General features: G+C 44.1%; 1 protein-coding gene across 1 annotated transcript in view; it reads right to left on the reverse strand.

Moving 5' to 3' along the window:
* LOC141110413 (uncharacterized) overlaps window positions 1–26,642 on the reverse strand; it is a 67,225-nt gene extending 40,583 nt beyond the window's left edge. Inside the window, exons 1-4 of the mRNA XM_073601751.1 lie at window positions 26,551–26,642; window positions 25,935–26,045; window positions 20,423–20,569; window positions 13,580–13,711 (exon numbers count right to left, since the gene is read on the reverse strand). Of these exons, the coding sequence (XP_073457852.1) occupies window positions 13,580–13,711; window positions 20,423–20,569; window positions 25,935–26,045; window positions 26,551–26,602 (442 nt within the window). The 5' untranslated portion in view covers window positions 26,603–26,642. The remainder of the gene's footprint in view (window positions 1–13,579; window positions 13,712–20,422; window positions 20,570–25,934; window positions 26,046–26,550) is intronic.
* Between the last annotated feature and the right edge of the window lie 358 nt (window positions 26,643–27,000).

Consider the following 27,000-nt stretch of genomic DNA (forward strand, 5'->3'; position numbering starts at 1 on the left):
TCTGCTGCCCCTGGGGCGGGATGCAGCGCTGACACATCCGCTCAGGCTGAGCCCTTTGTTCGCTCTGCTCCCATCGCTCTCCCAGCGGCAGCAGCCAGCCCATTCCTCCCTGCCCAGCACTGATGACAGGGGGGTCACCAGTTGAATAAGCCTGACTCTGGGACACAGCAGACAATTATAGCAGGCAAGTGACAATCCGCAACGTGTGGCATGGGACGTGGCAAGTGACAATCCGCAACGTGTGGCATGGGACGTGGCAAGTGACAATCCGCAACGTGTGGCATGGGACGTGGCAAGTGACAATCTGCAACGTGTGGCATCGGACGTGGCAAGTGACAATCCACAACGTGTGACATGGGACGTGGCATGTGACAATCTGCAACGTGTGGCATGGGACGTGGCAAGTGACAATCTGCAACCTGTGGCATTGGACGTGGCAAGTGACAATCCGCAATGTGTGGCAAAGGATGTGGCATGTGACAATCTGCAATGTGTGGCATGGAATGTGGCAAGTGACAATCTGCAACATGTGGCATGGGACGTGGCAAGTGACAATCTGCAACGTGTGGCATGGGACGTGGCAAGTGACAATCCGCAACGTGTGGCATGGGACGTGGCAAGTGACAATCCGCATCTAGTGACAGGTGACGTGGCAAGTGACAATCCGCAACGTGTGGCAGGTGACAGTGGCAAGTGACATGCACGGGGCTCCCACTGATTCTATGGTGAATTGAACCATTTCATTTTTTATAACCATGTAATAATAGTAATAATGCGCTTCAATCATCCTGACACCATAACAACCATGGTGCTGTGATGATTGAAGCGCTAACACCAGCCATTTCCCCGTTAAATTTACCCCCCAAAAAACATATTTTTTGGCAGTGCCCCTCCCGAGACTAGGCTCTGGATCCGCCCCTGCCAGGTCCTGGGCTGATTGGCTGCCCTGCTGCATTCTGAAAGCAGGAGGCGACTCGCTCAGCATGGGCACCAATCAGAGAACGCTTTGCATTTTCTCAATGAATCAAAAGTCAATCAGGAGCGCCACATGTTATCTCCAGGGTCAGAGGAACACCAGGCATAGCCGTAAAAAACAATGTTTATTTATCCAAATGGTATAGCCAATATATTGCACATTAACCACTTCAATACCGGGCACTTTGCCCCCTTCCTGCCCAGGACATTTTCAGCTTTCAGCGCTGTCGTACTTTGAATGACAATTGCGCGGTCATACAACACTGTAACCATACTAAATTTTTTATCACTTTCTTCTCACAAATAGAGCTTTCTTTTGGTGGTATTTGATCTACACTGGGGTTTTTATTTTTTGCTAAACAAACTAAAAAAGACCGAAAGTTTTGAAAAAAAAAAACTGATGGTCACTGATAGGCACTAATAGATGGCACTGATAGGCGGCACTAATAGGTAGCACTGGATAGGCAGCACTAATGAGGGGCTACTGACAGGCATTTCTGATGGGGCACTGATTGGCACATTTATGGGCACTGATTGGCACTTTGATGGGCAATGATTGGCACCTTGATGGGCACTGACAGGCATCCTTTACTGGGCACAGGCTGGCAGCTAATAGGCAGTGATTGGCAGCTGATGGGCACCTCTGATGGGGGCTGCACTGATAATAAATGTGCTGACTATCAGCGCAGACCCTTCCCTCTGACAGGGAGAGCCGCCGATCGGCTCTCCCTGTCAGCGCGAACCGAGGAAAGCCGTTTACCGACACTTCCTGGTTCACGTGGTAAGAAGCCTCCATCAGAGGCTCCTTACCACGTTCGGAGATGCGGTTTGTCAGAGTGACACACAGCGTCTCCGATCGCCGCGCTCCCCCGTGGGCGTGCGCCGGCTTGTTATCCCGATCACCTCACATGACATTCGGTCAGGATAAGAGAACCAGTTTACCGCCGTTGTATTTCTATATGGCGGGCGATAAGTAGGTAAAGGGGTGGTAAAGGATCTTTTTTTTTTATTTTAAATAACAAACATGTTATACTTACCCGGTCCGTGTAAGGGTTTTGCACAGAGCGGTCCTGACCCTCCTTTTTTTGGGGCCCCCAGCAGCGCTCCTGGCTCCTCCTCTTCATCAGGTTCCCCCACAGAGAGCTGCTTTCCATGGGGGCACCCGCGCGTGCACGCTTACGTGTCCCACTGCTGCGTCCATTGACACAGGAGGAGGATAGCAGGACTCGGCCCCGCCCCCGCCTCCCGTGTCACTGGATTTGATTGACAGCAGCGGGAGCCAATGGCCCCTGCTGCTATCAATCTGAGGACCCAAGCCAGCAGCTGGAGCTGCTGGACTTGTGATCGGCACTGGAATGATCGGGTTCAGGTAAGAAGAAGAGGGGAGTCTGGGGGGGGGGGGGGGGGGCGCTGTAACACAGAAGATTTTTCACCTTAATGCATGGAATGGATTAGGGGGGGAAACCTTGAGACTTTACAATCCCTTTAAGGCTCCATACACATGTTTTTAAGGTCAAAAAACGCTAGAAAAAACACTGGATGAAAATATGTTATTAGCGTTTTTACAGTACATAAAGAGAAAAAGCTGCTAGGAAGCGGTTTATCAGCATTTAGAGAAGTGTTCAGCGGTTTGTTTTTTCTGCTTGAAAAACGCTCCAAAAAACTCGACAAAAACATTTTTTTTTCCACGGCGATATGTCCCCCCCTCCCACTGCCTTCCGACGCTCCCCGGGCTCTCCCATCCCACCTGGATGCATAATCGGCTTTGACCGGGTCTCGAATGTAGTAACCCGGAAGCAACGTCACTTCTGGTTTACAAAGCAGCCAACGGTGCCAGTTTAAAAAAAAAAATCCAAAGTATTCAAAAACGCCAATCTTGGCATTTTAACCACTTGCCAACCGCCTCACGCATATATACGTGAGCAGAGCGGCACGGGCAGGCAAAATCACGTACCTGGTACGTGATTGCCTTCCCGCGGGCGGGGGGTCCGATCGGACCCCCCCCCGGTGCCAGCTGCGGTCGGCATTTGGCTGGGAGAGTTGAGAGACGAGGGGGAGGCCATCCGATCGTGGCCCCCCCCTCGCGATCGCTCCCAGCCAATGAGAAACATCCCCTGCCTCTGTATAGTACACAGAGGCTGAGGATGTGATGTCATCTCTCATCGGCTCGGGAGTTTCCGTTCCAGCGCCGAGGGGAGATGACATGTAAGTAAATGCACAACACTACACAACACAGTAGAACATGCCAGGCACACTAAACACCCCCGATCCCCCCCCAATCACCCCCCCCCCCCTGTCACAAACTGACACCAAGCAGGTTTTTTTGTTTTGTTTTGTTTTTTTCCTGATTACTGCATAGTGTCAGTTTGTGACAGTTAGCAGTGGTAGGACAGTGAGTGTTAGCCCCCTTTAGGTCTAGGGTACCCCCCTAACCCCCCCTAATAAAGTTTTAACCCCTTGATCACCCCCCGTCACCAGTGTCACTAAGCGATCATTTTTCTGATCGCTGTATTAGTGTCGCTGGTGACGCTAGTTAGGAACGTAAATATTTAGGTTCGCTGTCAGCGTTTTATAGCGACAGGGACCCCCATATACTACCTAATAAATGTTTTAACCCCTTGAATGCCCCCTAGTTAACCCTTTCACCACTGATCACCGTATAACTGTTACGGGTGACGCTGGTTAGTTCGTTTATTTTTATAGTGTCAGGGCACCCGCCATTTATTACCGAATAAAGGTTTAGCCCCCTGATCGCCCGGCGGGGATATGCGTCGCCCCAGGCAGCGTCAGATTAGCGCCAGTACCGCTAACACCCACGCACGCACCGTACACCTCCCTTAGTGGTATAGTATCTGAACGCATCAATATCTGATCCGATCAGATCTATACTAGCGTCCCCAGCAGTTTAGGGTTCCCAAAAACGCAGTGTTAGCGGGATCAGCCCGAGCATTTTATGACTTAGATTTCGCGGGATGTAAACAGCGCCATTGGGAAATTGGGAAAGCATTTTATCACACCGATCTTGGTGTGGTCAGATGCTTTGAGGGCAGAGGAGAAATCTAGGGTCTAATAGACCCCAATTTTTTCAAAAAAGAGTACCTGTCACTACCTATTGCTATCATAGGGGATATTTACATTCCCTGAGATAACAATAAAAATGATTTAAAAAAAAATATGAAAGGAACAGTTTAAAAATAAGATAAAAAAGCAAAAAAATAATAAAGAAAAAAAAAAAAAAAAAAAAAAAAAAAGCACCCCTGTCCCCCCTGCTCTTGCGCTAAGGCGAACGCAAGCGTCGGTCTGGCGTCAAATGTAAACAGCAATTGCACCATGCATGTGAGGTATCACCGCGAAGGTCAGATCGAGGGCAGTAATTTTAGCAGTAGACCTCCTCTGTAAATCTAAAGTGGTAACCTGTAAAGGCTTTTAAAGGCTTTTAAAAATGTATTAATTTTGTTGCCACTGCACGTTTGTGCGCAATTTTAAAGCATGTCATGTTTGGTATCCATGTACTCGGCCTAAGATCATCTTTTTTATTTCATCAAACATTTGGGCAATATAGTGTGTTTTAGTGCATTAAAATTTTAAAAAGTGTGTTTTTTCCACAAAAAATGCGTTTGAAAAATCGCTGCGCAATTACTGTGTGAAAAAAAAAAATGAAACACCCACCATTTTAATCTGTAGGGCATTTGCTTTAAAATAATATATAATGTTTGGGGGTTCAAAGTAATTTTCTTGCAAAAAAAAAAAATTTTTTCATGTAATCAAAAAGTGTCAGAAAGGGCTTTGTCTTCAAGTGGTTAGAAGAGTGGGTGATGTGTGACGTAAGCTTCTAAATGTTGTGCATAAAATGCCAGGACAGTTCAAACCCCCCCAAATGACCCCATTTTGGAAAGTAGACACCCCAAGCTATTTGCTGAGAGGCATGTCGAGTCCATGGAATATTTTATATTGTGACACAAGTTGCGGGAAAGAGACAAATTTTTTTTTTTTTTTTTTTGCACAAAGTTGTCACTAAATGTTATATTGCTCAAACATGCCATGGGGATTTGTGAAATTACACCCCAAAATACATTCTGTTGCTTCTCCTGAGTATGGGGATACCACATGTGTGAGACTTTTTGGGAGCCTAGCCGCGCACGGGACCCCGAAAACCAATCACCGCCTTCAGGCTTTCTAAGGCCGTAAATTTTTGATTTCACTCTTCACTGCCTATCACAGTTTCGGAGGCCATGGAATGCCCAGGTGGCACAAAACCCCCCCAAATGACCCAATTTTGGAAAGTAGACACCCCAAGCTATTTGCTGAGAGGTATAGTGAGTATTTTGCAGACCTCACTTTTTGTCACAAGGTTTTGAAAATTGAAAAAAGAAAAAAAAAACAATTTTTTTCTGGTCTTTCTTCATTTTCAAAAACAAATGAGAGCTGCAAAATACTCACCATGCCTCTCAGCAAATAGCTTGGGGTGTCTACTTTCCGAAATGGGGTCATTTGGGGGGGGGTTGTGCCATCTTGGCATTTTATGGCCTTCAAAACTGTGATAGGTAGTGAGGAGTGAAATCAAAAATGTATGCCCTTAGAAATCCTGAAGGTGGTGCTGGGTTTTCGGGGCCCCGTACGCAGCTAGGCTCCCAAAAAGTGCCACACATGTGGTATCCCCGTACTCAGGAGAAGCAGCTGAATGTATTTTGGGGTGCAATTCCACATATGCCCATGGCCTATGTGAGCAATATATCATTTAGTGACAACTTTTTGTAAATTTTTTTTTTTTTTTTTTTTTTTGTCATTATTCAATCACTTGGGACAAAAAAAATAAATATTCAATGGGCTCAACATGCCTCTCAGCAATTTCCTTGGGGTGTCTACTTTCCAAAATGGGGTCATTTGGGGGGGTTTTGTACTGCCCTGCCATTTTAGCACCTCAAGAAATGACATAGGCAGTCATAAACTAAAAGCTGTGTAAATTCCAGAAAATGTACCCTAGTTTGTAGACGCTATAACTTTTGCGCAAACCAATAAATATACGCTTATTGACATTTTTTTTACCAAAGACATGTGACCGAATACATTTTGGCCTAAATGTATGACTAAAATTTAGTTTATTGGATTTTTTTTATAACAAAAAGTAGAAAATATCATTTTTTTTCAAAATTTTCAGTCTTTTTCCGTTTATAGCGCAAAAAATAAAAACGGCAGAGGTGATCAAATACCATCAAAAGAAAGCTCTATTTGTGGGAAGAAAAGGACGCAAATTTCGTTTGGGTAGAGCATTGCATGACCGCGCAATTAGCAGTTAAAGCGACGCAGTGCCGAATTGTAAAAAGTGCTCTGGTCAGGAAGGGGGTAAATCCTTCCGGGGCTGAAGTGGTTAAATACTTTTGAGTGTAGTTGACATAGTAGACTATAATGGTCACTTATTCTTTCCTTTTTTAGAACATGGATGCATGGCTCCTGATGAGTGGAAACAGCCCACGAAACGCGTCGAGCCTATCTTGATGCATCCAGTGTATATTGATGCTTTTTATGGTTTTATCCATTCATGTTTCCATTGGACTATGTCCTGCCCAATGTTTAGTATGGATACCTTTTATTGTTATGTGCCATGCGCTTTACATTTCTCTTGATGTATTGCGACAATTGTACCATGCTTGCTATGTTGTATTATGATATGCCAATTAATGGTTCACTAATGAACAAATAAATGTATGTTATTACCTACATGATATGTTTAGTCTTACCACACACCTCATTTAAAGTCCCAAACCTTCCCCTTTTTACGTTGCTTACAGCACAGGGATGGAGGCGTGAACCTTCCCTTACGTCTCATTTAAAGTCCCAAACATTTTCTCGTACTTTTAAGTGCAGAGGAGGGGTTTGGGGTCTTTTAGACCCCCGATCCCTCCATAAAGAATACCTGTCACTGCCTATTACTGTCACAAGGGATGTTTACATTCCTTATAACAGCAATAAAAGTGATCAGGAAAAACTTTTTTAACTACTTCCCGACCGGCGCACGCCGATCTACGTCGGCAGAATGGCACGGCTGGGCAAATGGGCGTACCTGTAAGTCCCATTGAATTCCCCGCCGTGCCATTGGGCCCGTGCTGCCGGCGGGGCGCTCACGCGCGCCGGCCGGGAGCCCTGTGAGTCAGGTCACAGGTCCCGCGCACTTGATCACTGCGGGGATACCCAAGATCACGGAGAGGACGAACGGGGAGATGCTGATGTAAACAAGCATCTCCCCGTTCTGCCTAGTGACAGTGTCACTGATCTCTGCTCCCTGTTATCAGGAGCAGAGATCAGTGACGTGTCACAGCTAGCCCATCCCCCCTAGAGTTAGAAAACACTCCCTAGTACTGACTTAACCCCTCCCCGCCCCCTAGTGGTTAACCCCTTCACTGTCAGTGTCATTTTCACAGGAATCAGTGCATTTGTATAGCACTGATTGCTATATAGATGACAATGGTCCCAAATATGTGTCAAAATTGTCTGATGTGTCCGCCATAATGTCGCAGTCACAATAAAAATCGCTGATCGCTGCCATTACTAGTAAAAAAAAAAAAATAAAATAAAAATGCTATAAAACTATCCCCTATTTTCTAAACGCTATAACTTTTGCGCAAACCAATCAATAAACGCTTATTGCGATTTTTTTTTTTTTTACCAAAAACATGTAGAAGAATACTGAGGAAAAAAAAATGTTTTTTTAATTATTTTTTGGGGATATTTATTATAGCAAAAAGTAAAAAAATAATGCGTTTTTTTCAAAATTGTCGCTATTTTTTTGTTTATAGCGCAAAAAACTAAAACCGCAGAGGTGATCAAATACCACCAAAAGAAAGCTCTGTTTGTGGGGGAAAAAGGACGTCAATTTTGTTTGGGAGCCAAGTCGCACGACCGCGCAATTGTCAGTTAAAGCGACGCAGTGCCGAACCGCAAAAAGTGCTCTGGTCAGGAAGGGGGTAAACTCTTCCGGGGCTGAAGTGGTTAAAGGGACAGTGTAAAAAAATAAATACAATTTTTTTTAAAGCGCCCCCATCCCTCCGTGCTGGTGCACCAAAGAGAGCGTATGCGTAAGCCGCGCCCGCAAATGTAAACTGTGTTCAAACCACACATGTGAGGTATTGTCGTGATCGTTAGAGCGAGAGCAATAATTCTAGTACTAGATCGCCTCTCTAACTCTAAACATGTAACTGTTAAAAATTTTTTAAAGTGTCACTGGAGGTTTTTTAGTTTGTCACCATTCCACGAGTGTGCGCAATTTTAAAGCGTGACATGTTAGGTATATATTTACTTGGCATAAGATCATCTTTCACATTACTGTATAGAAAAAATTGGGCTAACTTTACTGTTTAGTATTTTTTTTAATTCATTAAAGTGTATCTTTTCCAAAAAAATTATGTTTGAAAGAACGCTGTGCAAATATGGTGTGACATAAAATATTGCAACGACCGCCATTTTATTCTCTAAAATATATATATATATAGCAGATTTTTTTGCTAGAAAATTAAATACTGAAAACTGCAGGAGTGCCGGTGAGGGATGGAGCTCATCCCAGCTCCTGTAGTCAATGACGGGAGGAGAGAAAAAAATCCCTGGTGCCGCACATTATCGGAGTCCTATGGTAACTGAGTGGTGATCCTGCCAGGCCACACCCCAATGTGTTTTGCTTTGTCCCCCGGAGCTTAACCGCTTCAATACTGGGCCAATTCTGACACTTTGCTCCTACATGTAAAAATCATCATTTTTTTGCTAGAAAATTACATAGAACCCCCAAACATTATATATGTTTTTTTAGCAAACACCCTAGAGAACACAATGGCGGTTGTTGCAACTTTTTATCTCACACAGTATTTGCGCAGGAATTTTTCGAACGCGTTTTTTTGGGGAAAAAAACAGTTTTGTGTTTAAAAAAAAAAAAAACAAAACAGTAAAGTTAGCCCAATATTTTTGCATTTTGTGAAAGATGAAGTTACGCCGAGTAAATAGATACCTAACATGTCACGCTTCAAAATTGCACACGCTCGTGGAATGGCGCCAATGTTCGGTACTTAAAAATCCCCATAGGCGACGCTTGAAATTTTTTTTACTGGTTACATGTTTTGAGTTACAGAGGAGGTCTAGGTCAAAAATTATTGCTCTCGCTCCAACGTTCGCGGCGATACCTCACATGTATGGTTTGAACACCGTTTTCATATGTGGGCGGGACTTACGTATGCGTTCGCTTCTGCGTGCGAGCACACGGGGACAGCGACGCTTTAAAATTTTTTTTTTTTTTTTTTTATTGTTAATTATATTTTATTTTTTTTATTTTGACACTTTTTTGAAAAAAAAAAAAATTGATCACTTTTATTCCTATTACAAGGAATGTAAACATCCCTTGTAATAGCAATATGACATGTCAGGTGCTCTTAATAGTGAGATATGGGGTCAATAAGACCCCATATCTCCCCACTAGGCTGGGAAGCCTGAAAAAAATTAAAAAAATAAAACGATCGCCGCTTCCAAGCTGAAGCGGCGCCGTTTTTTTTGAATGGAGAGGCCAGGCGTGACGTCATAACATCGCGCCCGGCCTCCGACGATCATAGAGACTCCGGGGACCATCTGGAAATCTCTATTATCTACATCCGGCGCCGGCAGATCTACTCTCCGCCTCACCGATCGTAACGGTGAGTCGGAGCAGGCACCGGAGGGCGGCGGGAGGGGGGGACGTCCCCTCTCGCCACCCATAGGAACGATCAAGCCGCTATGATCATTCCTATGGTGTAGAGATTCGCCGGCTGAAACCGGCAATATCTGAGTGATGTCTGTAACTATAGGCATCATTCAGATATACCTGCTCAAAGCCAAGGACGTCATATGACGTCCTTGGTATTGAAGTGGTTAAACATGGGGACTACTGGATGTGCAGATACATGGTAACAGCAGTGGCTCTTTTCAGCCCGTCACTCAGGCTGAGCAGCTGACAAAACTTGGAACATCTGGGATCCTGGCTGTAGGTATTCATGGTATATTTGCCATTCCATGGCCATTTAGAACATATGAATGAGATCTAAAGCCTGGGTCACACGGTAAGATTTTTTTTTAGTTCAACCCAGTGGGCTGAACGAAAAAAAAAAAAAAAAAAACTAGGGAGCTTAGGAGGAGCTCGCTGTACTATATGAGTACACTATCGCACCACAACTGCGTGCATTGCGTTCTATTCAGTTGAATGGGGATCATTTTTGCTGCGCTGCATTGCAAAGCCTCGTGGCCCCACTCTGCTGTCACATGTTTTTACCATACTTCCCCCAACATTAAAGAGTAAATGATGCCTTTGAGTTTGAAAGACCTTAACCCCCCCCCCCCGGAAAAAAAAATGATCTGTGGCCCTTGTTGTCTAGATTACATTTTCAGGGTATGCTCCTTCATCAGCTCATCGGCGTGCCCCGAAACGTGTAGTCAAGACAACTGGCTTTTCTTATCGTTCTATCTACTTGTGATTGGCTGCTGCCAGACCGTCCAGCGATTTGCCCTTTCAGCAGTTTTCTCTTGGAGTGTTTCCACCAGCCTGTGACCTCATATCCGGGCTCACCCTGGGTCCCTGGTTATCTGTAGTCTGAGCCCTAGCAGACACCAGAATTGCCTCTGCCCATCAGCAGTCACAGAGGTGACATTCAGGATTAGTTCCCCATACCATGAGTCCGAGTCTGGATACACCCCAGACTCTGCTGCAGAGGCGGCTCTCTAATTAGGCAAATTAGGCGGTCGCCTAAGGCCTCGCACTCACAGGGGCCTCGCGGCCGCCTAATTTGCCTGTTCTCAATCACTGAAGTTGACGCCAGCGGCTCTGCCTACCCCCAATGGGACTCTGTGGCTTAGGAGCTGACGGACAAATCAGATACTGCCCGCAGCCTGAGGAATAGCGGCCTCATCACGGAGCGTCCCAGTCCGTGGGGCCTCATGTGTAAGTTTTGCCTAAGGCCTCACAAAGCCTAGAGCCGCCTCTGCTCTGCTGTATGAGGGTATGCGATTGCTTTGTTACGATTTGGCAAGCTGGCAATACTTCTTAACCTTTTATGTGCAATATATTGACTGTACCATTTGGATAATTAAACTGTGTTTTTTTACCGCTATGCCTGGTGTTCTTGTGACCTTGGTGGTAACATGTCGTGCTCCTCCTGCATGACTTTGTTTTGTGGATTCCTCATACACATTTCTATGAGTAGTGAGCTGCCTGTTGTGGATCTACTCATAAACCATCATTCAATGTGTGACCCTAGTGCCCCTGCCATGCGTTTGCTTTTCTCAATGAATGCAAACTGTTTTCAGAATGGACTGGTTGGAGCTCATACCATCACCATCCCACCTCTGCACTCCATCAAATCAGAGAAGACTATGCAGGGCAGCCGCTCGGCACTGGACCCAGAAGCTAGTGGAAGAAGTGGTGATGAATGAATAAATAATGATGCTGCGCTGTGTAAACGTAAATTACAAAATGCAAAAAGGTGAGATAAATAATAATAATTACATTACCAAGTGAAGAATAACATTAACAGTGTACTAATAGTAATAAAGCATATAGCATGAATCATCCAATTATTAAATAAAGAAAACAAAGTGACAAAAGTCCATGTGCAAAGCCAAGCAAACGTAATCAAAATTGTAGAGAATCAGAAGATGTAAACCAGATAAAAGTCTGTGACAATTTAAAAAATATATTGCATACAAAGTGAATCCCTCCACCGTGAAATGGCAAATGGCCGGTGTTGAACAAATCTTCTGTGATGACACCTTTGTATATGCAAGCCTCTCACCTTACTGCCGTAAGGTATACAGCATGAATTAATCACAGGTGATAGTTTTCAGTGATTCCCTGATTGATTTAATAGCTTAATCCTTCTCCTGTAGCAAACCACAAGCGCCACACTCGTATCCTTCCGTCAAATATTGATGATACCTATTGCTCCAATCCCGACGCGTGTCGTCACATCATGTGACTTCATCGGGGGAGTGGAGGAAGTGGTACTATAGTGATTTCCAGCTCCCACAGGGATGGCATATGCATAGTTACATTGGTCCAAGCTGGGGTGGAAATTGAGGATGGAAAAGGGGGTCCTAACAGATGACAGACTCATCAATAGCATTTAATGCCATGCTGCAGCAAGCAAAGCCAACAGACTATTAGCATGCATTAAAAGGGGATATACTTAAGAGATAAAACTATATTTCTACCTCTCTATAAAACTCTGGTCCAGACACATCTTGTTCTGGTCACCGGTCCTTAGGAAGGATGTGTTGGAACGGGAGAGAATGCAAAGAAGGGCAATAAAGCTAAAAAGGATGTGGGATCTTAGTTATGAGGAATGGCTACACACACTAAATGAATTTTCCCTGGAGAAGAGATGCTTAAGAGGTGACATGATCGCAATATACAAATATTTAAATGGAGATCCTAGCATAGGGAAAAAAATAGTCAGTATCCGGTCACTTAAGAAGACACATGGCCACTCAATGAAGTTGGATGAGAAGCGGTTTAACCTTAGACTGTGTAGGGGCTTTTATAACAGTCAGAGCGGTAAAGATGTGGAACTTCCTTCCACAATCAGAGGTGTCAGCAGAAAGTGTCGATCAATACACTGTTAGGCTGCTTTCACACTGGGGCGGTAGCGGGCGTCGGCGGTAAAACAGCGATATTTTTAGCGCTGCTTTACCAGCGGTATTCGGCTGCTAGCGGTGCGGTTTTAACCCCCCGCTGGCGGCCGAAAAAGGGTTAAAACCGCTCGTATAGCGCGGCTGTAGCCGCGGTATTGCCGCGGTATAGCTGCGCTGCCCCATTGATTTCAATGGGCAGGAGCGGTTTAGGAGCGGTGAATACACCGCTCCTTCACTGCTCCAAAGATGCGGCTGGCAGGAGTTTTTTTCTTTTCCTGCCAGCGCACCGCTTCAGTGTGAAAGCCCTCGGGCTTTCACACTGAACAAACAGCAGCGGCTGTTTTGGGTCGGTTTGCAGGCGGTATTTTAAACACAATAACGCCTGCAAATCGCCCCAGTGTGAAAGGGCTCTTAGAAAACTGAATGCCTGTGTCACCAACATATACACATAACATATACAACATATACACACATATGATTGTGTCAGAGAATTGGGTGCCTATAATGAGTAGCTTCCGGTGTTTAGTATACATTTGTCTATGTTTTTAACTACACATATTTTTTGTATAATAAATTTATATTTTTCTAAATTCATTATGTAAGTCCATACTGTACCATGGGAGTCCATTTTGCCTCCATTTTCTCAGATTTTTCAACATATGTACACACATTGACCCACCACATTCCCCAGAACCTTTGCCTTCTACTCTTGCCCCTGGCTTTGGCCAACTCCCCCTAGCAATGAAAAGTAAGTCATGGAGGCAGATCGATCCGATGGTCATTGGGACAATACAGCTGAAGAACAGAAGCTTTTCCAAAATAAAGATGGCAGCCTCATACATCTCTATCTCTGCAAAGCACTGATAGGGTTAAAGACCAATTTTGATGTGGTTGGGAATGTATTTTCATGTCAAATGCTTTTTAATTAAAGTAAATAAACACATACAAACATAAAATAATGTTGAAATACCTGCTGAGGAAAGTTGAAAAAGGCAAGTTTGCTCACTGCCAGTACATTGTATATTCGACTGTTGATCACACAAGGACTGCGATTGGCATGATGGGCAAACAAGTCCATTGGCCTGGGAACTGGTAGCTGGCACTGTTAGAACATGATAATGTTAGTTTAAAAAAAAAACATAAGTAATACAAAAGTATTCTTCAAAGACAATTTTGAAGTCTTATTAATTAAGCAGAGCATTATTTTATGGCTCTATGTAAGCTCAGCAGGTTTTGGGTTAGGTTAACCCTTAAACATCAGTTTTTGTATTGTTGAATAGGGATGAGCCGAAAACCCCCGCACCAGAACATACCGAACAGTAAAAAATTTGGAAGAACACACGAACACCGTTAAAGTCTATGGGACACGAACATGAAAAATGTGCTTATATGCAAGTTTATTTCATAAAAAGTGATTGGGGACTCGGGTCCTGCCCCAGGGGACATGTATCAATGCACTTTTTTTTTAAACGGTTTTTTTTTTCGGGTGCAGTGATTTTTTTAATGCTTAAAGTGAAACAATAAAAATGAAATATTCCTTTAAATATCGTGCCTGGGGGGTGTCTATAGTATGCCTGTAAAGTGGTGCATTTTCCCCATGTTTAGAACAGTACCACAGCAAAATGACATTTCTAAAGGAAAAATTGTCATTTAAAACTGATCGCGGCTGTAATGAGTTGTCGGGTCTTGGCAATATAGATAAAACTCATTGAAAAAAAGGGCATGGATTCCCCCCAGTCCATTAACAAGACCTTTGGGTCTGGTATGAATATTAAGGGGAACCCAGAACCAAAATTTTAAAAAAATTGCGTGGGGGTCCCCATAAAAAATTGCGTGGGGGTCCCCATAAAATCCATACCAGGCCCTTCAGGTCTGATATGGAAATGAAGGGGAACCCTGCGCCAAATTTAAAAAAATGGCTTAGGGGTCCCCCCAAAATCCATACCAGACCTGAAGGGTCTGGTATGGATTTTAAGGGGAACCCTGCACCAAAATTAAAAAAATGGTGTAGGGGTCCCCCCAAAATCCATACCAGACCCTTATCCAAGCACGCAACCTGGCAGGCCGCAAGGAAAAGAGGGGGGGACGAGAGAGCGCCCCCCCTCCTGAACCGTACCAGGCCACATCCCCTCCACATGGGGAGGGTGCTTTTGGAGTGGCCCCCCAAAGCACCTTGTCCCCAAGGGCCTCATCCCCACAACCCTTGCCCGGTGGTTGTGGGGGTATGCGGGTGGGGGGCTTATCAGAATCTGGAAGCCCCCTTTAACAAGAGCACCCCAAGATCCCAGCCCCCCTATGTGAATTGGTAACGGGTGCATTGTACCCCTACCATTTCATAAAAAAAGTGTCAAAAATGGTAAAAAAGACAAGAGACAGCTTTGGACAAGTCCTTTATTAAAAAATTAAAAAAAAAATGTCCAGCGATGTAAATTCACACCGCCCGATGGACCGAAAAAAAAAAAGCCTCAACCGGCGCTCTCTCGCCCCCCCTCTTTTACTGCAGCCTGCCAGGTTGCGTGCTCGGATAAGGGTCTGGTATGGATTTTGGGGCGACCCCTATGCCATTTTTAAAAAAAAATTTGGTGCAGGGTTCCCCTTAAAATCCATACCAGACCTGAAGGATCTGGTATGGATTTTGGGAGGACCCCTACGCCATTTTTTTTTAAAATTTGGCGCAGGGTTCCCCTTAATTTCCATATCAGACCTGAAGGGCCTGGTATGGATTTTAAGGGGAACCCTGCGCCAAAATTAAAAAAAATGGCATAGGGGTCCCCCCAAAATCCATACCAGACCCTTATCTGAGCACGCAACCTGGCAGGCCACAGGAAAAGAGGGGGATGAGAGAGCGCCCCCTGTCTTGAACCGTACCAGGCCACATCCCCTCCACATGGGGAGGGTGCTTTGAAGTAGCCCCCCAAAGCACCTTGTCCCCATGTTGATGGGGACAAGGGCCTCATCCCCACAACCCTTGCCCTCTTATCAGAATCTGGAAGCCCCCTTTAACAAGGGAACCCCCAGATCCCGGCCCCCCTTTGTAAATTGGTAACGGGGTGCATTGTACCCCTACCATTTCACAAAAAAAGTGTCAAAAATGGTAAAAAAGACAAGAGACAGCTTTGGACAAGTCCTTTAGTAAAAAAAAAAAAAAAAGTCCAGCAATGTAAATTCATGCCGCCCAATGGACCTAAAAAGAAAAAAAAAAAGCCTCAACTGTTTCGCCTCCATGGGAGGCTCCCGCCGAATCATGCCTCTTCTGGGTGAAAGTTCTTATATAGCTAAGAGCGGGGTCACCCGGTGACGTAAACGGGTGACCCTGCCCCCCTCTGATGCCACGAGGGTTCCCCGTGGCTCCCCTGTGGCTTTAGAGAGGGCGGGGTAACCTTGTTAAAGGGAGATTCCAGATTCCGATAAGCCCCCCACCCGCATACTCCCACAACCACCGTGCAAGGGTTGTGGGGATGAGGCCTTTGTCCCCATCAACATGGGGACAAGGTGCTTTGGGGTCAGACCCCAAAGCACCCTCCCCATGTTGAGGGCATGTGGCTTGGTACAGCTCAGGAGGGGGGGCACTCTCTCGTCCCCCCCTCTTTTCCTGCGGCCTGCCAGGTTGCGTGCTCGGATAAGGGTCTGGTATGGATTTTGGGGGGACCCCTACGCCATTTTTAAAAAAAATTTTGGCGCAGGGTTCACCTTAAAATCCATACCCTGGTCTGGTATGGATTTTGGGGGGCCCCTAAGCCATTTTTCTAATTTGGCGCAGGGTTCCCCTTAATTTCCATATCAGACCCCAAGGACCTGGTATGGGTTTTCGATTTTAGGGGGACCCCCACGCAAATTTTTTTTACATTTTGGTTCGGGTTCCCCTTAATATTCATACCAGACCCAAAGGGCCTGGTAATGGACGGGGGGGACCCATGCTCTTTTTTTCAATGAGTTTTATCTATATTGCTGAGACCCGACAATTCATTACAGCCGCGATCAGTTTTAAATGACAATTTTCCTTTAGAAATGTCATTTTGCTGTGGTATTGTTCTAAACACGGGAAAAATGGGACACTTTGCAGGCATACTATAGACATCCCCCAGGCACGATATTTAAAGGAATATTTCATTTTTATTGTTTCACTTTAAGCATTAAAAAAATCAATGCTCCTGAAAAAACGTCAGTTTATAAAAAAAAAAATTTGCATTGATACATGTCCCCTGGGGCAGGACCCGGGTCCCCAAACACTTTTTGTGACAATAACTTGCATATAAGCCTTTAAAATGAGCACTTTTGATTTTTCATGTTCGTATCCCTAATGCCCCGTACACACAGTCGGACTTTGCTTGGACATTCCGACAACAAAATTCTAGGATTTTTTCCGACGGATGTTGGCTCAAATGTGTCTTGCATACACACGGTCACATAAAGTTGTCGGAAAATCCGATCATTCTGAACGCGGTGACGTAAAACACGTACGTCGGGACTATAAACGGGGCAGTGGCCAATAGCTTTCATCTCTTTATTTATTCTGAGCATGCGTGGCACTTTGTCCGTCGGATTTGTGTACACACGATCAGAATTTCCGACAACGGATTTTGTTGTCGGAAAATTTTATAGCCTGCTCTCAAACTTTGTGTGTCAGAAAATCCGATGGAAAATGTGTGATGGAGCCTACACACGGTCGGAATTTCCGACAACATGGTCCTATCACACATTTTCCATCGGAAAATCTGACCGTGTGTACGGGGCATTAGAACTTTAACGGTGTTCGTGTGTTCTTCCAAATTTTTTGCCTGTTCGGTATGTTCTGGTGCGAACCGAACTGGGGGGTGTTCGGCTCATCCCTACTTACCAGGAATGGTGGCGGCAGCACCGATCGGCTTCGGGTGCCGACATCGCGGGCTCCCTAGACAGGTAAGCGTCCATATATTAAAAGTCAGCAGCTACACTATTTGTAGCTGCTGACTTTTTTTTCAGGTGGAACTCCGCTTTAAAGTGGTTGTTAAGCCACTCTAACCTGTATACACCATCAGCACTGCCTCCTATTGTAGTATCCCCCTCTGTGTGTGATTTATATAAATAAATGCTGCAAATACCTAATTTCAGTGCCAAGATTGCTATCACATGACCGGCCAGCATTCTCTTTTCAGAAAAGCCTGGCATGCTATGGTTCATGAGGTCATGAAGAGTTGGACACAACCAGGCCCGGACTGGCCATAGGGCAGACCGGGGGTTTGCTCGGTGGGCCGGGGGCCGCTGGGCTGCGTGTCTGGGACATGCAGAGTTGGCTGCGGGTTCTGACATGCAGGACCGGTGTTCTAACACCGGCCGCTGATGTTTTGCATATGCTGGGCGGTGGTGGGAGGAGCAGAAAGAGTCTCCTCATTCCCCGCCTACCAAGCCGATCCATGGCAACCCAGGTCGCCGCTGAACAGGAAGTCAGTGTTTGCGCATGCGCCCCGCAACCGACGGTCACCTGGCAACCAGGACGCCAGGAAGAGAGGAGGGACATGGAAGCAGAGGAAGAGGCCTTATGCACCACCACCTACTGAGACCCACCTCACGCACATGAAAGCCAGCAAGGTGCTGAGGCCGCCTATAGGGAAAGTAGTGTGGCTGCCGGCTGGTGTACATCCATCTCCATTCCTGCAAGTGAAGGATCTGATGCTCCAGGCCAGGGAGCACTGCTTTTAATAATGATAGCTATGATTTTTTTTCTTCAGTAACTGTAATTAATCCTTGTACACCTGCTAACGGTCAAAAAGCCAGTTATAAAGCAATAATCCTTTATAACTGGCTCTGTATATATTTATAACTGACAGTGTAAGTAATGCTTTTTAACTGCCTTTGCAGTACTCACAGAGCCAGTTATAAAGGAGTTTTGCTTAATAACTTACTCCGTGAGTAAAGCCTAGTATACACTGGCTGAATGTCAGCTGGCATTCAGCCCGTGTGAACGGCAGCCGGTCCGACAGAAGCCTGCCATTCAGCCCAGCTTCTGTCGAAGGCTCGTGACTGAAAAAAGTCAGCGTTTTTAGCCAATGGCTGAGAGCGCTGACCGGAGTGTTCTGGCGGGGGGGGGGGTCCCCCTGTCAGAACACAATAGCTCAGCAGGGGAGGTCGCTGTACTAACATTGGTTTGTTAGTACAGTAGCTCTGACCTGAGCTGTGGTTTAGTGGTGTGTGTACAAGGCTTAATGCTTTATAACGGGCTTTTCAGTATTCACAAAGCCAGTTAATAAGCATTACTTACAGAGCCAGTTATAAAGGAGTTTTGCTTAAAGTGGAGTTCCACCCACTTTTACAACTCTTCAGCATCCCTCACTAAACTGTGCACTGTAAACGAATTGGATATTTAAAAATTTTTTTTCTCAGCACTTACTGTATATCTGCTGTATTCATTTTTCACTTCCTCCTCCCTGGCCGCGGCCCATCGCATCATTTCCTGTTTGCAATGCCTTCTGGGAAGGGGCGGCAACTTCCTCTGAAATTGCCGTTGCTATGGAAACCTGACCTGAAACCTATTACACTGCTTGTGCTGCACTGAGCATGTGCAAGATCTGCAAGGTTGAGATCCAGGAAGAAATACAGTCTGGCTTCAGATGCCCACACTTAAGATGGCCACAGCCTGCTGTAAGTTTATAAAATAACAAACTACTGCTATAAACTAACAAAACAGACCTTAGTTTACAGACTAACTTTACTAGAATACATTAAGCTTGTGTATTTTAGGGGTATTTTTATTCAAACAGTTAAATTTCGTCAGGAACACCACTTTAATGACTGGCTTTGTGAGTACTCCATCATATCTGGCTTTGTGAGTCATGCTTTATAACTGGCTTTGTAACCACTACTTTATAAGTTTTAAAAGGGAACTGCACATTATAACAGGGTTTGGTAACTTGTTTTCTAAAGTCGTAGCTCCCAACCCTGTTATAAGGCTACGCCATCAAAACCGGAGTTGGGGTAATCAAATCCACACATCCTGGAACCCCACATCCCATCATCAACCACCCCCGCGAAACGCCACCGCCCCTCGGGCTGCTCAGTCTAAAATGCCCAGGCCTATTTTTTGTCCCAGTCCGGGCCTGGACACAACTAAATGACTGGGCGGCACAGTGGTGTAGTGGGTAGCACTCTCGCCTAGCAGTAAAAAGGGTCGCTGGTTCAAATACCAACCACGACACTACCTGCCTGGAGTTTGCATGTTCTCCCTGTGCCTGCGTGGGTTTCCTCCGGGTACTCCGGTTTCCTCCCACACTCCAAAGACATGCTGGTAGGTTAATTGGCTTCTGTTCAAAAAAATTGGCCCTAGTATATGAATGTGAGTTGGGGACCTTGGATTGTGGGCTTCTTGAGGGTAGGAACCGATGTGGGTGTACGATGTATGTGTGGAGTGCTGTGTGAATTGGCAGCGCTATATGGGTACCTTAAATAAATAGGGATGATTGTAGATACGCACCCACACTCATTCAGGTTGAACTGGATGGACTGGTGTCTTTATTCAACCTTACTAACTATGACTGAAGAACAATTAAAGTATTTACAGATACCTGGAAACTTGGGGATAGACTGCACCCAATCATTTTGATTTTTTTATGCTAATAATGAAATGAAATTTTATATTAAATATTTAATTTAATTAATGTTGAAGAATTGATACACTTTTATGTATAGAGGTAAAATTGATTTCACATTGGGGATATATTGGGGTTTGTATTTAGGGAAATGTAAATATGTGACTATATGTCACTATTAATATTGTGAATATATTAACATTTTGTGAATAAGAACATAAAAATATTAATAATAAAATAAAGGAACTTACATTGGGGTAGAGGTGGGGTGCAGTAATCGGTGTCGCAGCATGAAATCCCCATCTTCATTGTGCCGCCGGTATAGCTGATGCTGCCCGTTTTATTACACTTGCTATTCGACACACATGACCGTATATAGACTGTAGCAATGTTTCCCCCTGCACAATAATTAATATAGTAGTATTATATAGCTGCAATATATTAATCTAGAAACAAAAACAAGGCCCCCTGTGCTCAGACCTTAGCAGCACTCAGTCCCCAATATACCAGAACAACCAAAAAGACAATATGCCCATGGGACTTTTAGGAGTGGTGCTAAGTAAAATGGTACAACAAATTTAAAAATATATAAAAATGATCTCAATTTACATAAAAAACATATACATATCCACATTTTCGTGTAGAAATAAAAACACTGTTTCACCAAAGTGCATTCTAAATGCCAATGCTGTTAGTAAATCAATGTTCATTTGCAGAAACGGCAATCTCTATGCATTTCACAGGACAGCGCCCACTTCATCAGGAGAAGGCCGAAGTTGGTTTATGTGTACATCTATGGAGAAACCATGTCAGTATGCAAATAAGTTTAAATTTGTTCAGCATTTTATAAAAGATATAATGAACAAAAATGTAAATTGTATTGGACAGTACATCAGTTTCTGTAAAAGGGGGTCCAATGATATACACATGATATACTGACATGGGAGTTAATAAGGTAGAGATCAGTGGCGGCCCTTCCACTAGGGGTGCACGGGCACCGCCCTCCCTATCCATGTGTCCTGCCCCCCAAATCTACATACAGAGCTCCGGATGCATGGATTCCAATGGGAGAGGGGGTGGTTTTTTTTAAGCACGTGATTAGAGCCAGAGGCGCTAATAGGCTTTAAAAAGGGTGGGCTTGGAACGCAGAGCACTGCGCTCCGAGCTGACCCAGTTGTGTGATAATAGCAAATGAAAATTCGCTATTGTCACACGAATCCTCCTCCCAGCCAATCAGGAAGTGGGTCCTGAGACCCGTCACCTGATTGGCTGAAGGACAGGCGATCCTATTGGCTGCCTAGGAGGAAGAGGGAGGAGATGCACGGCGTAAGCCGCCATGATACAGAGGATGAGCCCGTTGCCTGTCACCCGTCGCCCATAGGAGCACTGCCCGCCCACAATCTAGATGGGATAAGGGCCTGGACGACCGAACCAACCGCGAGAACGCGCGGGGGGTACATTTGTGCGGGTGACCCGACCGATAGCGAGCGGTGGGAAGGAGGGGGTGCTGACCGGAGGGGGTGGTTGTTTGCTGCCCTCCCAAAAAAAAAATCACCAGCCGCCACTGGTAGAGTGGCCAGAGGCCAGCTGCAGTGAAGGAATAACTAGGTTCCAAAAATAAAACAAGAATAAAGAAGAAAAAATGAAAGAATAAGAAAGGAAAATAGAGAAAACAAAAAAGAATAAAAGAAAAGAAAACAAAAAATATAAAAACAATTATTATAATTAATACCAGTAAAACAAAATAAGATAAATAAAATAAGATAAAATAGAATAGATTCATTGAAATAAAAAATAAAGTATAAATGAAAATATTATGAAAATTAACGTAAAAATTTAAGAATAAAAATGCAAAACACACAAAAAAAAGAAACAAAATGTTTTATTTTTTTTCAATTTATGCATCAACTGTTATTTACCTGTAAAAGCCTCAATTGCGTAGATATCCACAAGGCCTGAGATTGCTGTTTGGTGCCATCATCTTGCATGTGCTCTCAGCAGCCCCAACAGACTCAGAGCAGTTACCCAAGTGATACTATAGGTTATAGCTACATAAAGGTAAGGGGAGGGGCAAAGGAGCTAGGCCAGCAAAGATAATAATTAGACACTCCCAGAAGAGGGATGGCTATGATGTGCAAAGAGAGAGGGGGCTGTGCTAGGGAACTGACTCTTCCTGGGGTGGTAAAATTGTCTATGAAGTTCTGATTAATGGAAAGGAAAACACTGCAAGTAATCATTCAAAATACTTTATTTTTATGTGTTTTTACCTGCAACATTTTAGGGCAGTAACAGGAGCTCTATAATAGAAACCTGTCATCACATAAACACGTATGCTGCAATTTCTGATTATTCTGCTAAGCCTTGACACCAAGAACACAAGCTCAGGGTCTTCTGCTTGGGGGACATGATTATCTTAAAAGCACCAAGCCCCAATGCCGGACTTTATTGAAAACACAACTGACCCATTGTGTGCCCCTCTCTTGTTAGCAGGTGGAATTCTCAAGCATCAAGCAAAAACTAAAACAGACCTGATCACAGATGTGGAAATACAGGGCAATTTAGGTAACAGCGATCACAGGTCAATTAGTTTCAGTATAAATCACACAAATAGGAAACATAAGGGTAATACAAAGACAATGAATTTTCAAAGAGCCGACTTCCCTAAACTACGAACCTTGTTAGAAGGCATAAATTGGGATAAAACCTTAGGAACAAAGAACACGGAGGAGAGATGGGTTTGCTTTAAGGGCATTAGCCAATGCATCCTATTGGGTAATAAATTTAAAAGAGCGAACAAAAGTCCTGCATGGCTTGACTCCAATGTAAAAATGCATATAAAAGCAAAGGAGAAGGCCTTCAAAAATACATGGTTGAGGGATCTTCATCAGCATTCAGACTTTATAAAGAATGCAACAAGAAATGTAAGGGTGCAATAAGGACGGCTACGATAAAACATGAAAGACACATAGCGGAGGAGGGCAAAAAAAATCTCAAGAAATTTTTTAAGTATGTAAACAGTAAAAAAGGGAGGACAGACCATATTGGCCCCATAAAAAATGAGGAAGGACATCTGGTTACAAAGGATGGGGAGATGGCGAAGGTATTGAATTTATTCTTCTCCTCAGTCTTCACGAGTGAATCGGGGGGCTTCAGTAACCAAAACTGCAGTGTTTATCCTCATGACACATCAGAGGGAGCACTTCAATGGTTAACAGAGGACAGAATTTAAATTAGACTTGGGAAACTTAACATTAATAAATCACTGGGACCAGATGGCTTGCATCTGAGGGTACTTAGGGAACTCAGTCAAGTGATTGCCAGACCGTTGTTCCTAATTTTTACTGACAGTCTACTGACTGGAATGGTACCAGCTGATTGGAGAAAAGACAATGTAGCACCAATATTTAAAAAGGGCCCAAAATACATGCCTGGGAATTACAGAACCATCAACATCAAAAGTATATAAACTCTTGGAGGGGATGATAAGGGACTATATACAAGATTTTAGTAATGAGAACGGTATCATTAGCAGTAATCAGCATGGATTCATGAAGAATTGTTCTTGCCAAACCAATCTATTAACCTTCTATGAGGAGGTGAGTTGCCATCTAGATAAAGGAAGGCCCGTAGACGTGGTGTATCTGGATTTTTCAAAAGCATTTGACACAGTTCCCCATAAACGTTTACTGTACAAAATAAGGTCCGTTGGCATGGACCATAGGGTGAGTACATGAATTGAAAACTGGCTACAAGGGCGTGTTCAGAGGGTGGTGATAAATGGGGAGTACTCAGAATGGTCAGGGGTGGGTAGTGGGGTCCCCCAGGGTTCTGTGCTGGGACCAATCCTGTTTAATTTGTTCATAAACGACCTATAGGATGGGGAAAACAGTTCAATCTCTATATTTGCAGACGATACTAAGCTAAGCAGGGCAATAACTTCTTCGCAGGACGTGGAAACCTTGCAAAAAGATCTGAACAAATTAATGGGGTAGGCAACTACATGGCAAATGAGGTTCAATGTAGAAAAATGTAAAGTAATGCATTTGGGTGGCAAAAATATGAATGCAATCTATACACTGGGGGGAGAACCTCTGGGGGAATCTAGGATGGAAAAGGACCTGGGGGTCCTAGTAGATGATAGGTTCAGCAATGGCATGCAATGCCAAGCTGCTGCTAACACAGCAAACAGAATATTGGCATACATTAAAAAGGGAATCAGCTCCAGAGATACAACGATAATTCTCCCGCTCTACAAGACTCTGGTCCAGCCGCACCTAGAGTATGCTGTCCAGTTCTGGGCACCAGTCCTCAGGAAGAATGTTCTGGAAATGGAGCGAGTACAAAGAAGGGCAACAAAGCTAATAAAGGGTCTGGAGGATATTAGCTATGAGGAAAGGTTGCAAGCACTGAACTTATTCTCTCTGGAGAAGAGACGCTTGAGAGAGGATATGATTTTAATTTCCAAATACCGTACTGGTGACCCCATAATAGGGATAAAACTTTTTTGCGGAAGGGAGTTGAACAAGATTCGTGGCCACTCATTAGAATTAGAAGAAAAGAGGTGTAACCTTAAACTATGTAGAGGGTTCTTTACTGTTAGAGTGGCAAGGATGTGGAATTCCCTTCCACAGGCGGTGGTCTCAGCAGGGGGGCATTGATAGTTTCAAGAAACTATTAGATAAGCAGCTGAATGTCCGCAACATATAGGAATATACAATGTAATACTGACATATAATCACACACATAGGTTGGACTTGATGGACTTGTGTCTTTTTTCGACCTCACCTACTATGTAACTATGTATATGTTTTGGATGGACTGACCCTTTAAGACGTGATCATTTTTTTACACAGTGAACTAGACATACTAGAGAACTTAAAGAGGTGTTCCTGTCCAGGGAGCCCGTGAGCAGCCGATTTCCGAATCTGTCGGGTGCTGCTGCCACCATTCATCGTAAGTTAAACTGGTAGTGAAGCCTTTTTGGCTTGACAGCCGGTTCCCTACTGCGCATGCGCAAAGCGTGTTACACTTTCTAACTAGCCCGGTGGCGGAGGAAGGAGTCAGGGACCAAACTTCCGAGGGACGGCGCCATGGCACTGTCTTCAGGAAGTGGGGACGGGTACCTGTCAAAAACAGGTACCTGTTCCCCCCTCCCCCTTGAAAGGTGCCAAATGTGGCACCGGAGGGAGAGAGGAAGCAGATCTGAGAAATTCACTTTCACTCGCTCTAAGAATTATTTGCTTTGGTTGAAGTCCTCACATAGGTGTGCGCAGCCAATTGCATTAGGTTGTGCACCCCAAAACACAAGCACTCACATACTGTGTGTATAGATTTTTTATATATATATATATGTCAGTAGGGCAGTGGACAGTGTCAGTAGAGCAGTGGACGGTGTCAGTAGGGCAGAGATTGGTGATAGTAGTTTTTATTTATTTGTTTTATTTTATATTTTTTATTTTATTATTACTTACCATTTTTTTATGTTTTACCATATTTTTTACAAATTTGTTTTATTCTTATTTTTTTTTTACAGTTTTTTAGGAGCCCCCTGATGTCTCACTTTTGAGACTGAGAAAGGGACTGGGGACAGAGATTCCTCAGTCCCTTTTTTTGCAGCCAAGCAGCAGGGAGAATCTGTGCAAAACAGGGTGATTAGGGTGTGCCCAGGCACATCTGGCACACCCTGTGCACCAGCCTATGAGTCCTCATTAAATAATGAAAATAAAAATTTATTGTACTCCAGAAATATTTTGCAAAGCTTACCTTCAGTGGTCACTTCATAGGCCACACCGCAACTGTAATTAGGCATACATGTCTCAGAAGATCCCGTGCAGGAATTTAGTCCCACACAGTTGATGCATGAAAGAGAATGACCTGAAAAATATATTAGATTATGAGAGTGAATATTGATTGACAGACAGAACCCCTTGCATGAACACTAGCTTCCATTTATTGTAAAATTGTATTTATTACAGGTATTTAAATGGCGCCATCAATTCACACAGCATTTTAAATATTGTACATTCACCAGTCCATGCCCTCAAATAGCTTACAATCTAAGGTTTCTCTCGCTCACATACTAGGGATGATTTACACAGGAGGCAATTAGCCTACCAGCATGTCTATGGAGTATGCAAGCAAAGGGAGAACATGTAAACTCCATGTAATCCTGGCTAGGATTTAATCCCATAACCCCAGGGCTGCAAGGCAGAAGTGCCAACCACTGAACCCAAGAATAAAAATGTAATATATTGCCTGGTGATCCAACCAGCAACACACCTAACTATCTCATCCACTATGACGGGACGTGGACCTTCTCATTCTACAGAGATAGCATAGATGTAGTTCAAAATCTATCCCCTGCTGGGATCAGACATACCTGGTGTTATGAGGACACAAAGCAGGCAGAGGAAGCTCAGTAGACCGTCCATCCTCCACCCAACGTGTTCTGCCCTGGTGTCACCTCTGTCACTACTGCTGGAGGACAACGCTAAGCCTATTTTATATGAAATCTGGAGGGCGTGAATATGACCAATGGTATGAGGAAACTAAAGAGTCATCCTTTCAAACAATCTCATTGTTTACCAAATTTTGGAAATATGCAGCAAAACAAGTTAGAAGACAAGAACTTTGAGTTCTATTTGGTAGGAATGAGAACGTTTTTTTGAGTAACAAAAAAAAAAAAAAGGCACATGCTTTATTTTTTAAATAATGCTTTAGAGGCATAGACCCTGATTGATCAACCAAAATAATGGATACCCCTAAGTGGACTTTTAAGGCATTAATATGCCTTAAAATGTGTTTTTTCATACAGATTTATCTATACATT

The sequence above is a fragment of the Aquarana catesbeiana genome, linkage group LG10 (genome assembly GCF_042186555.1).
Source record: "Aquarana catesbeiana isolate 2022-GZ linkage group LG10, ASM4218655v1, whole genome shotgun sequence".
Taxonomy (NCBI): Eukaryota; Metazoa; Chordata; class Amphibia; order Anura; family Ranidae; genus Aquarana; species Aquarana catesbeiana.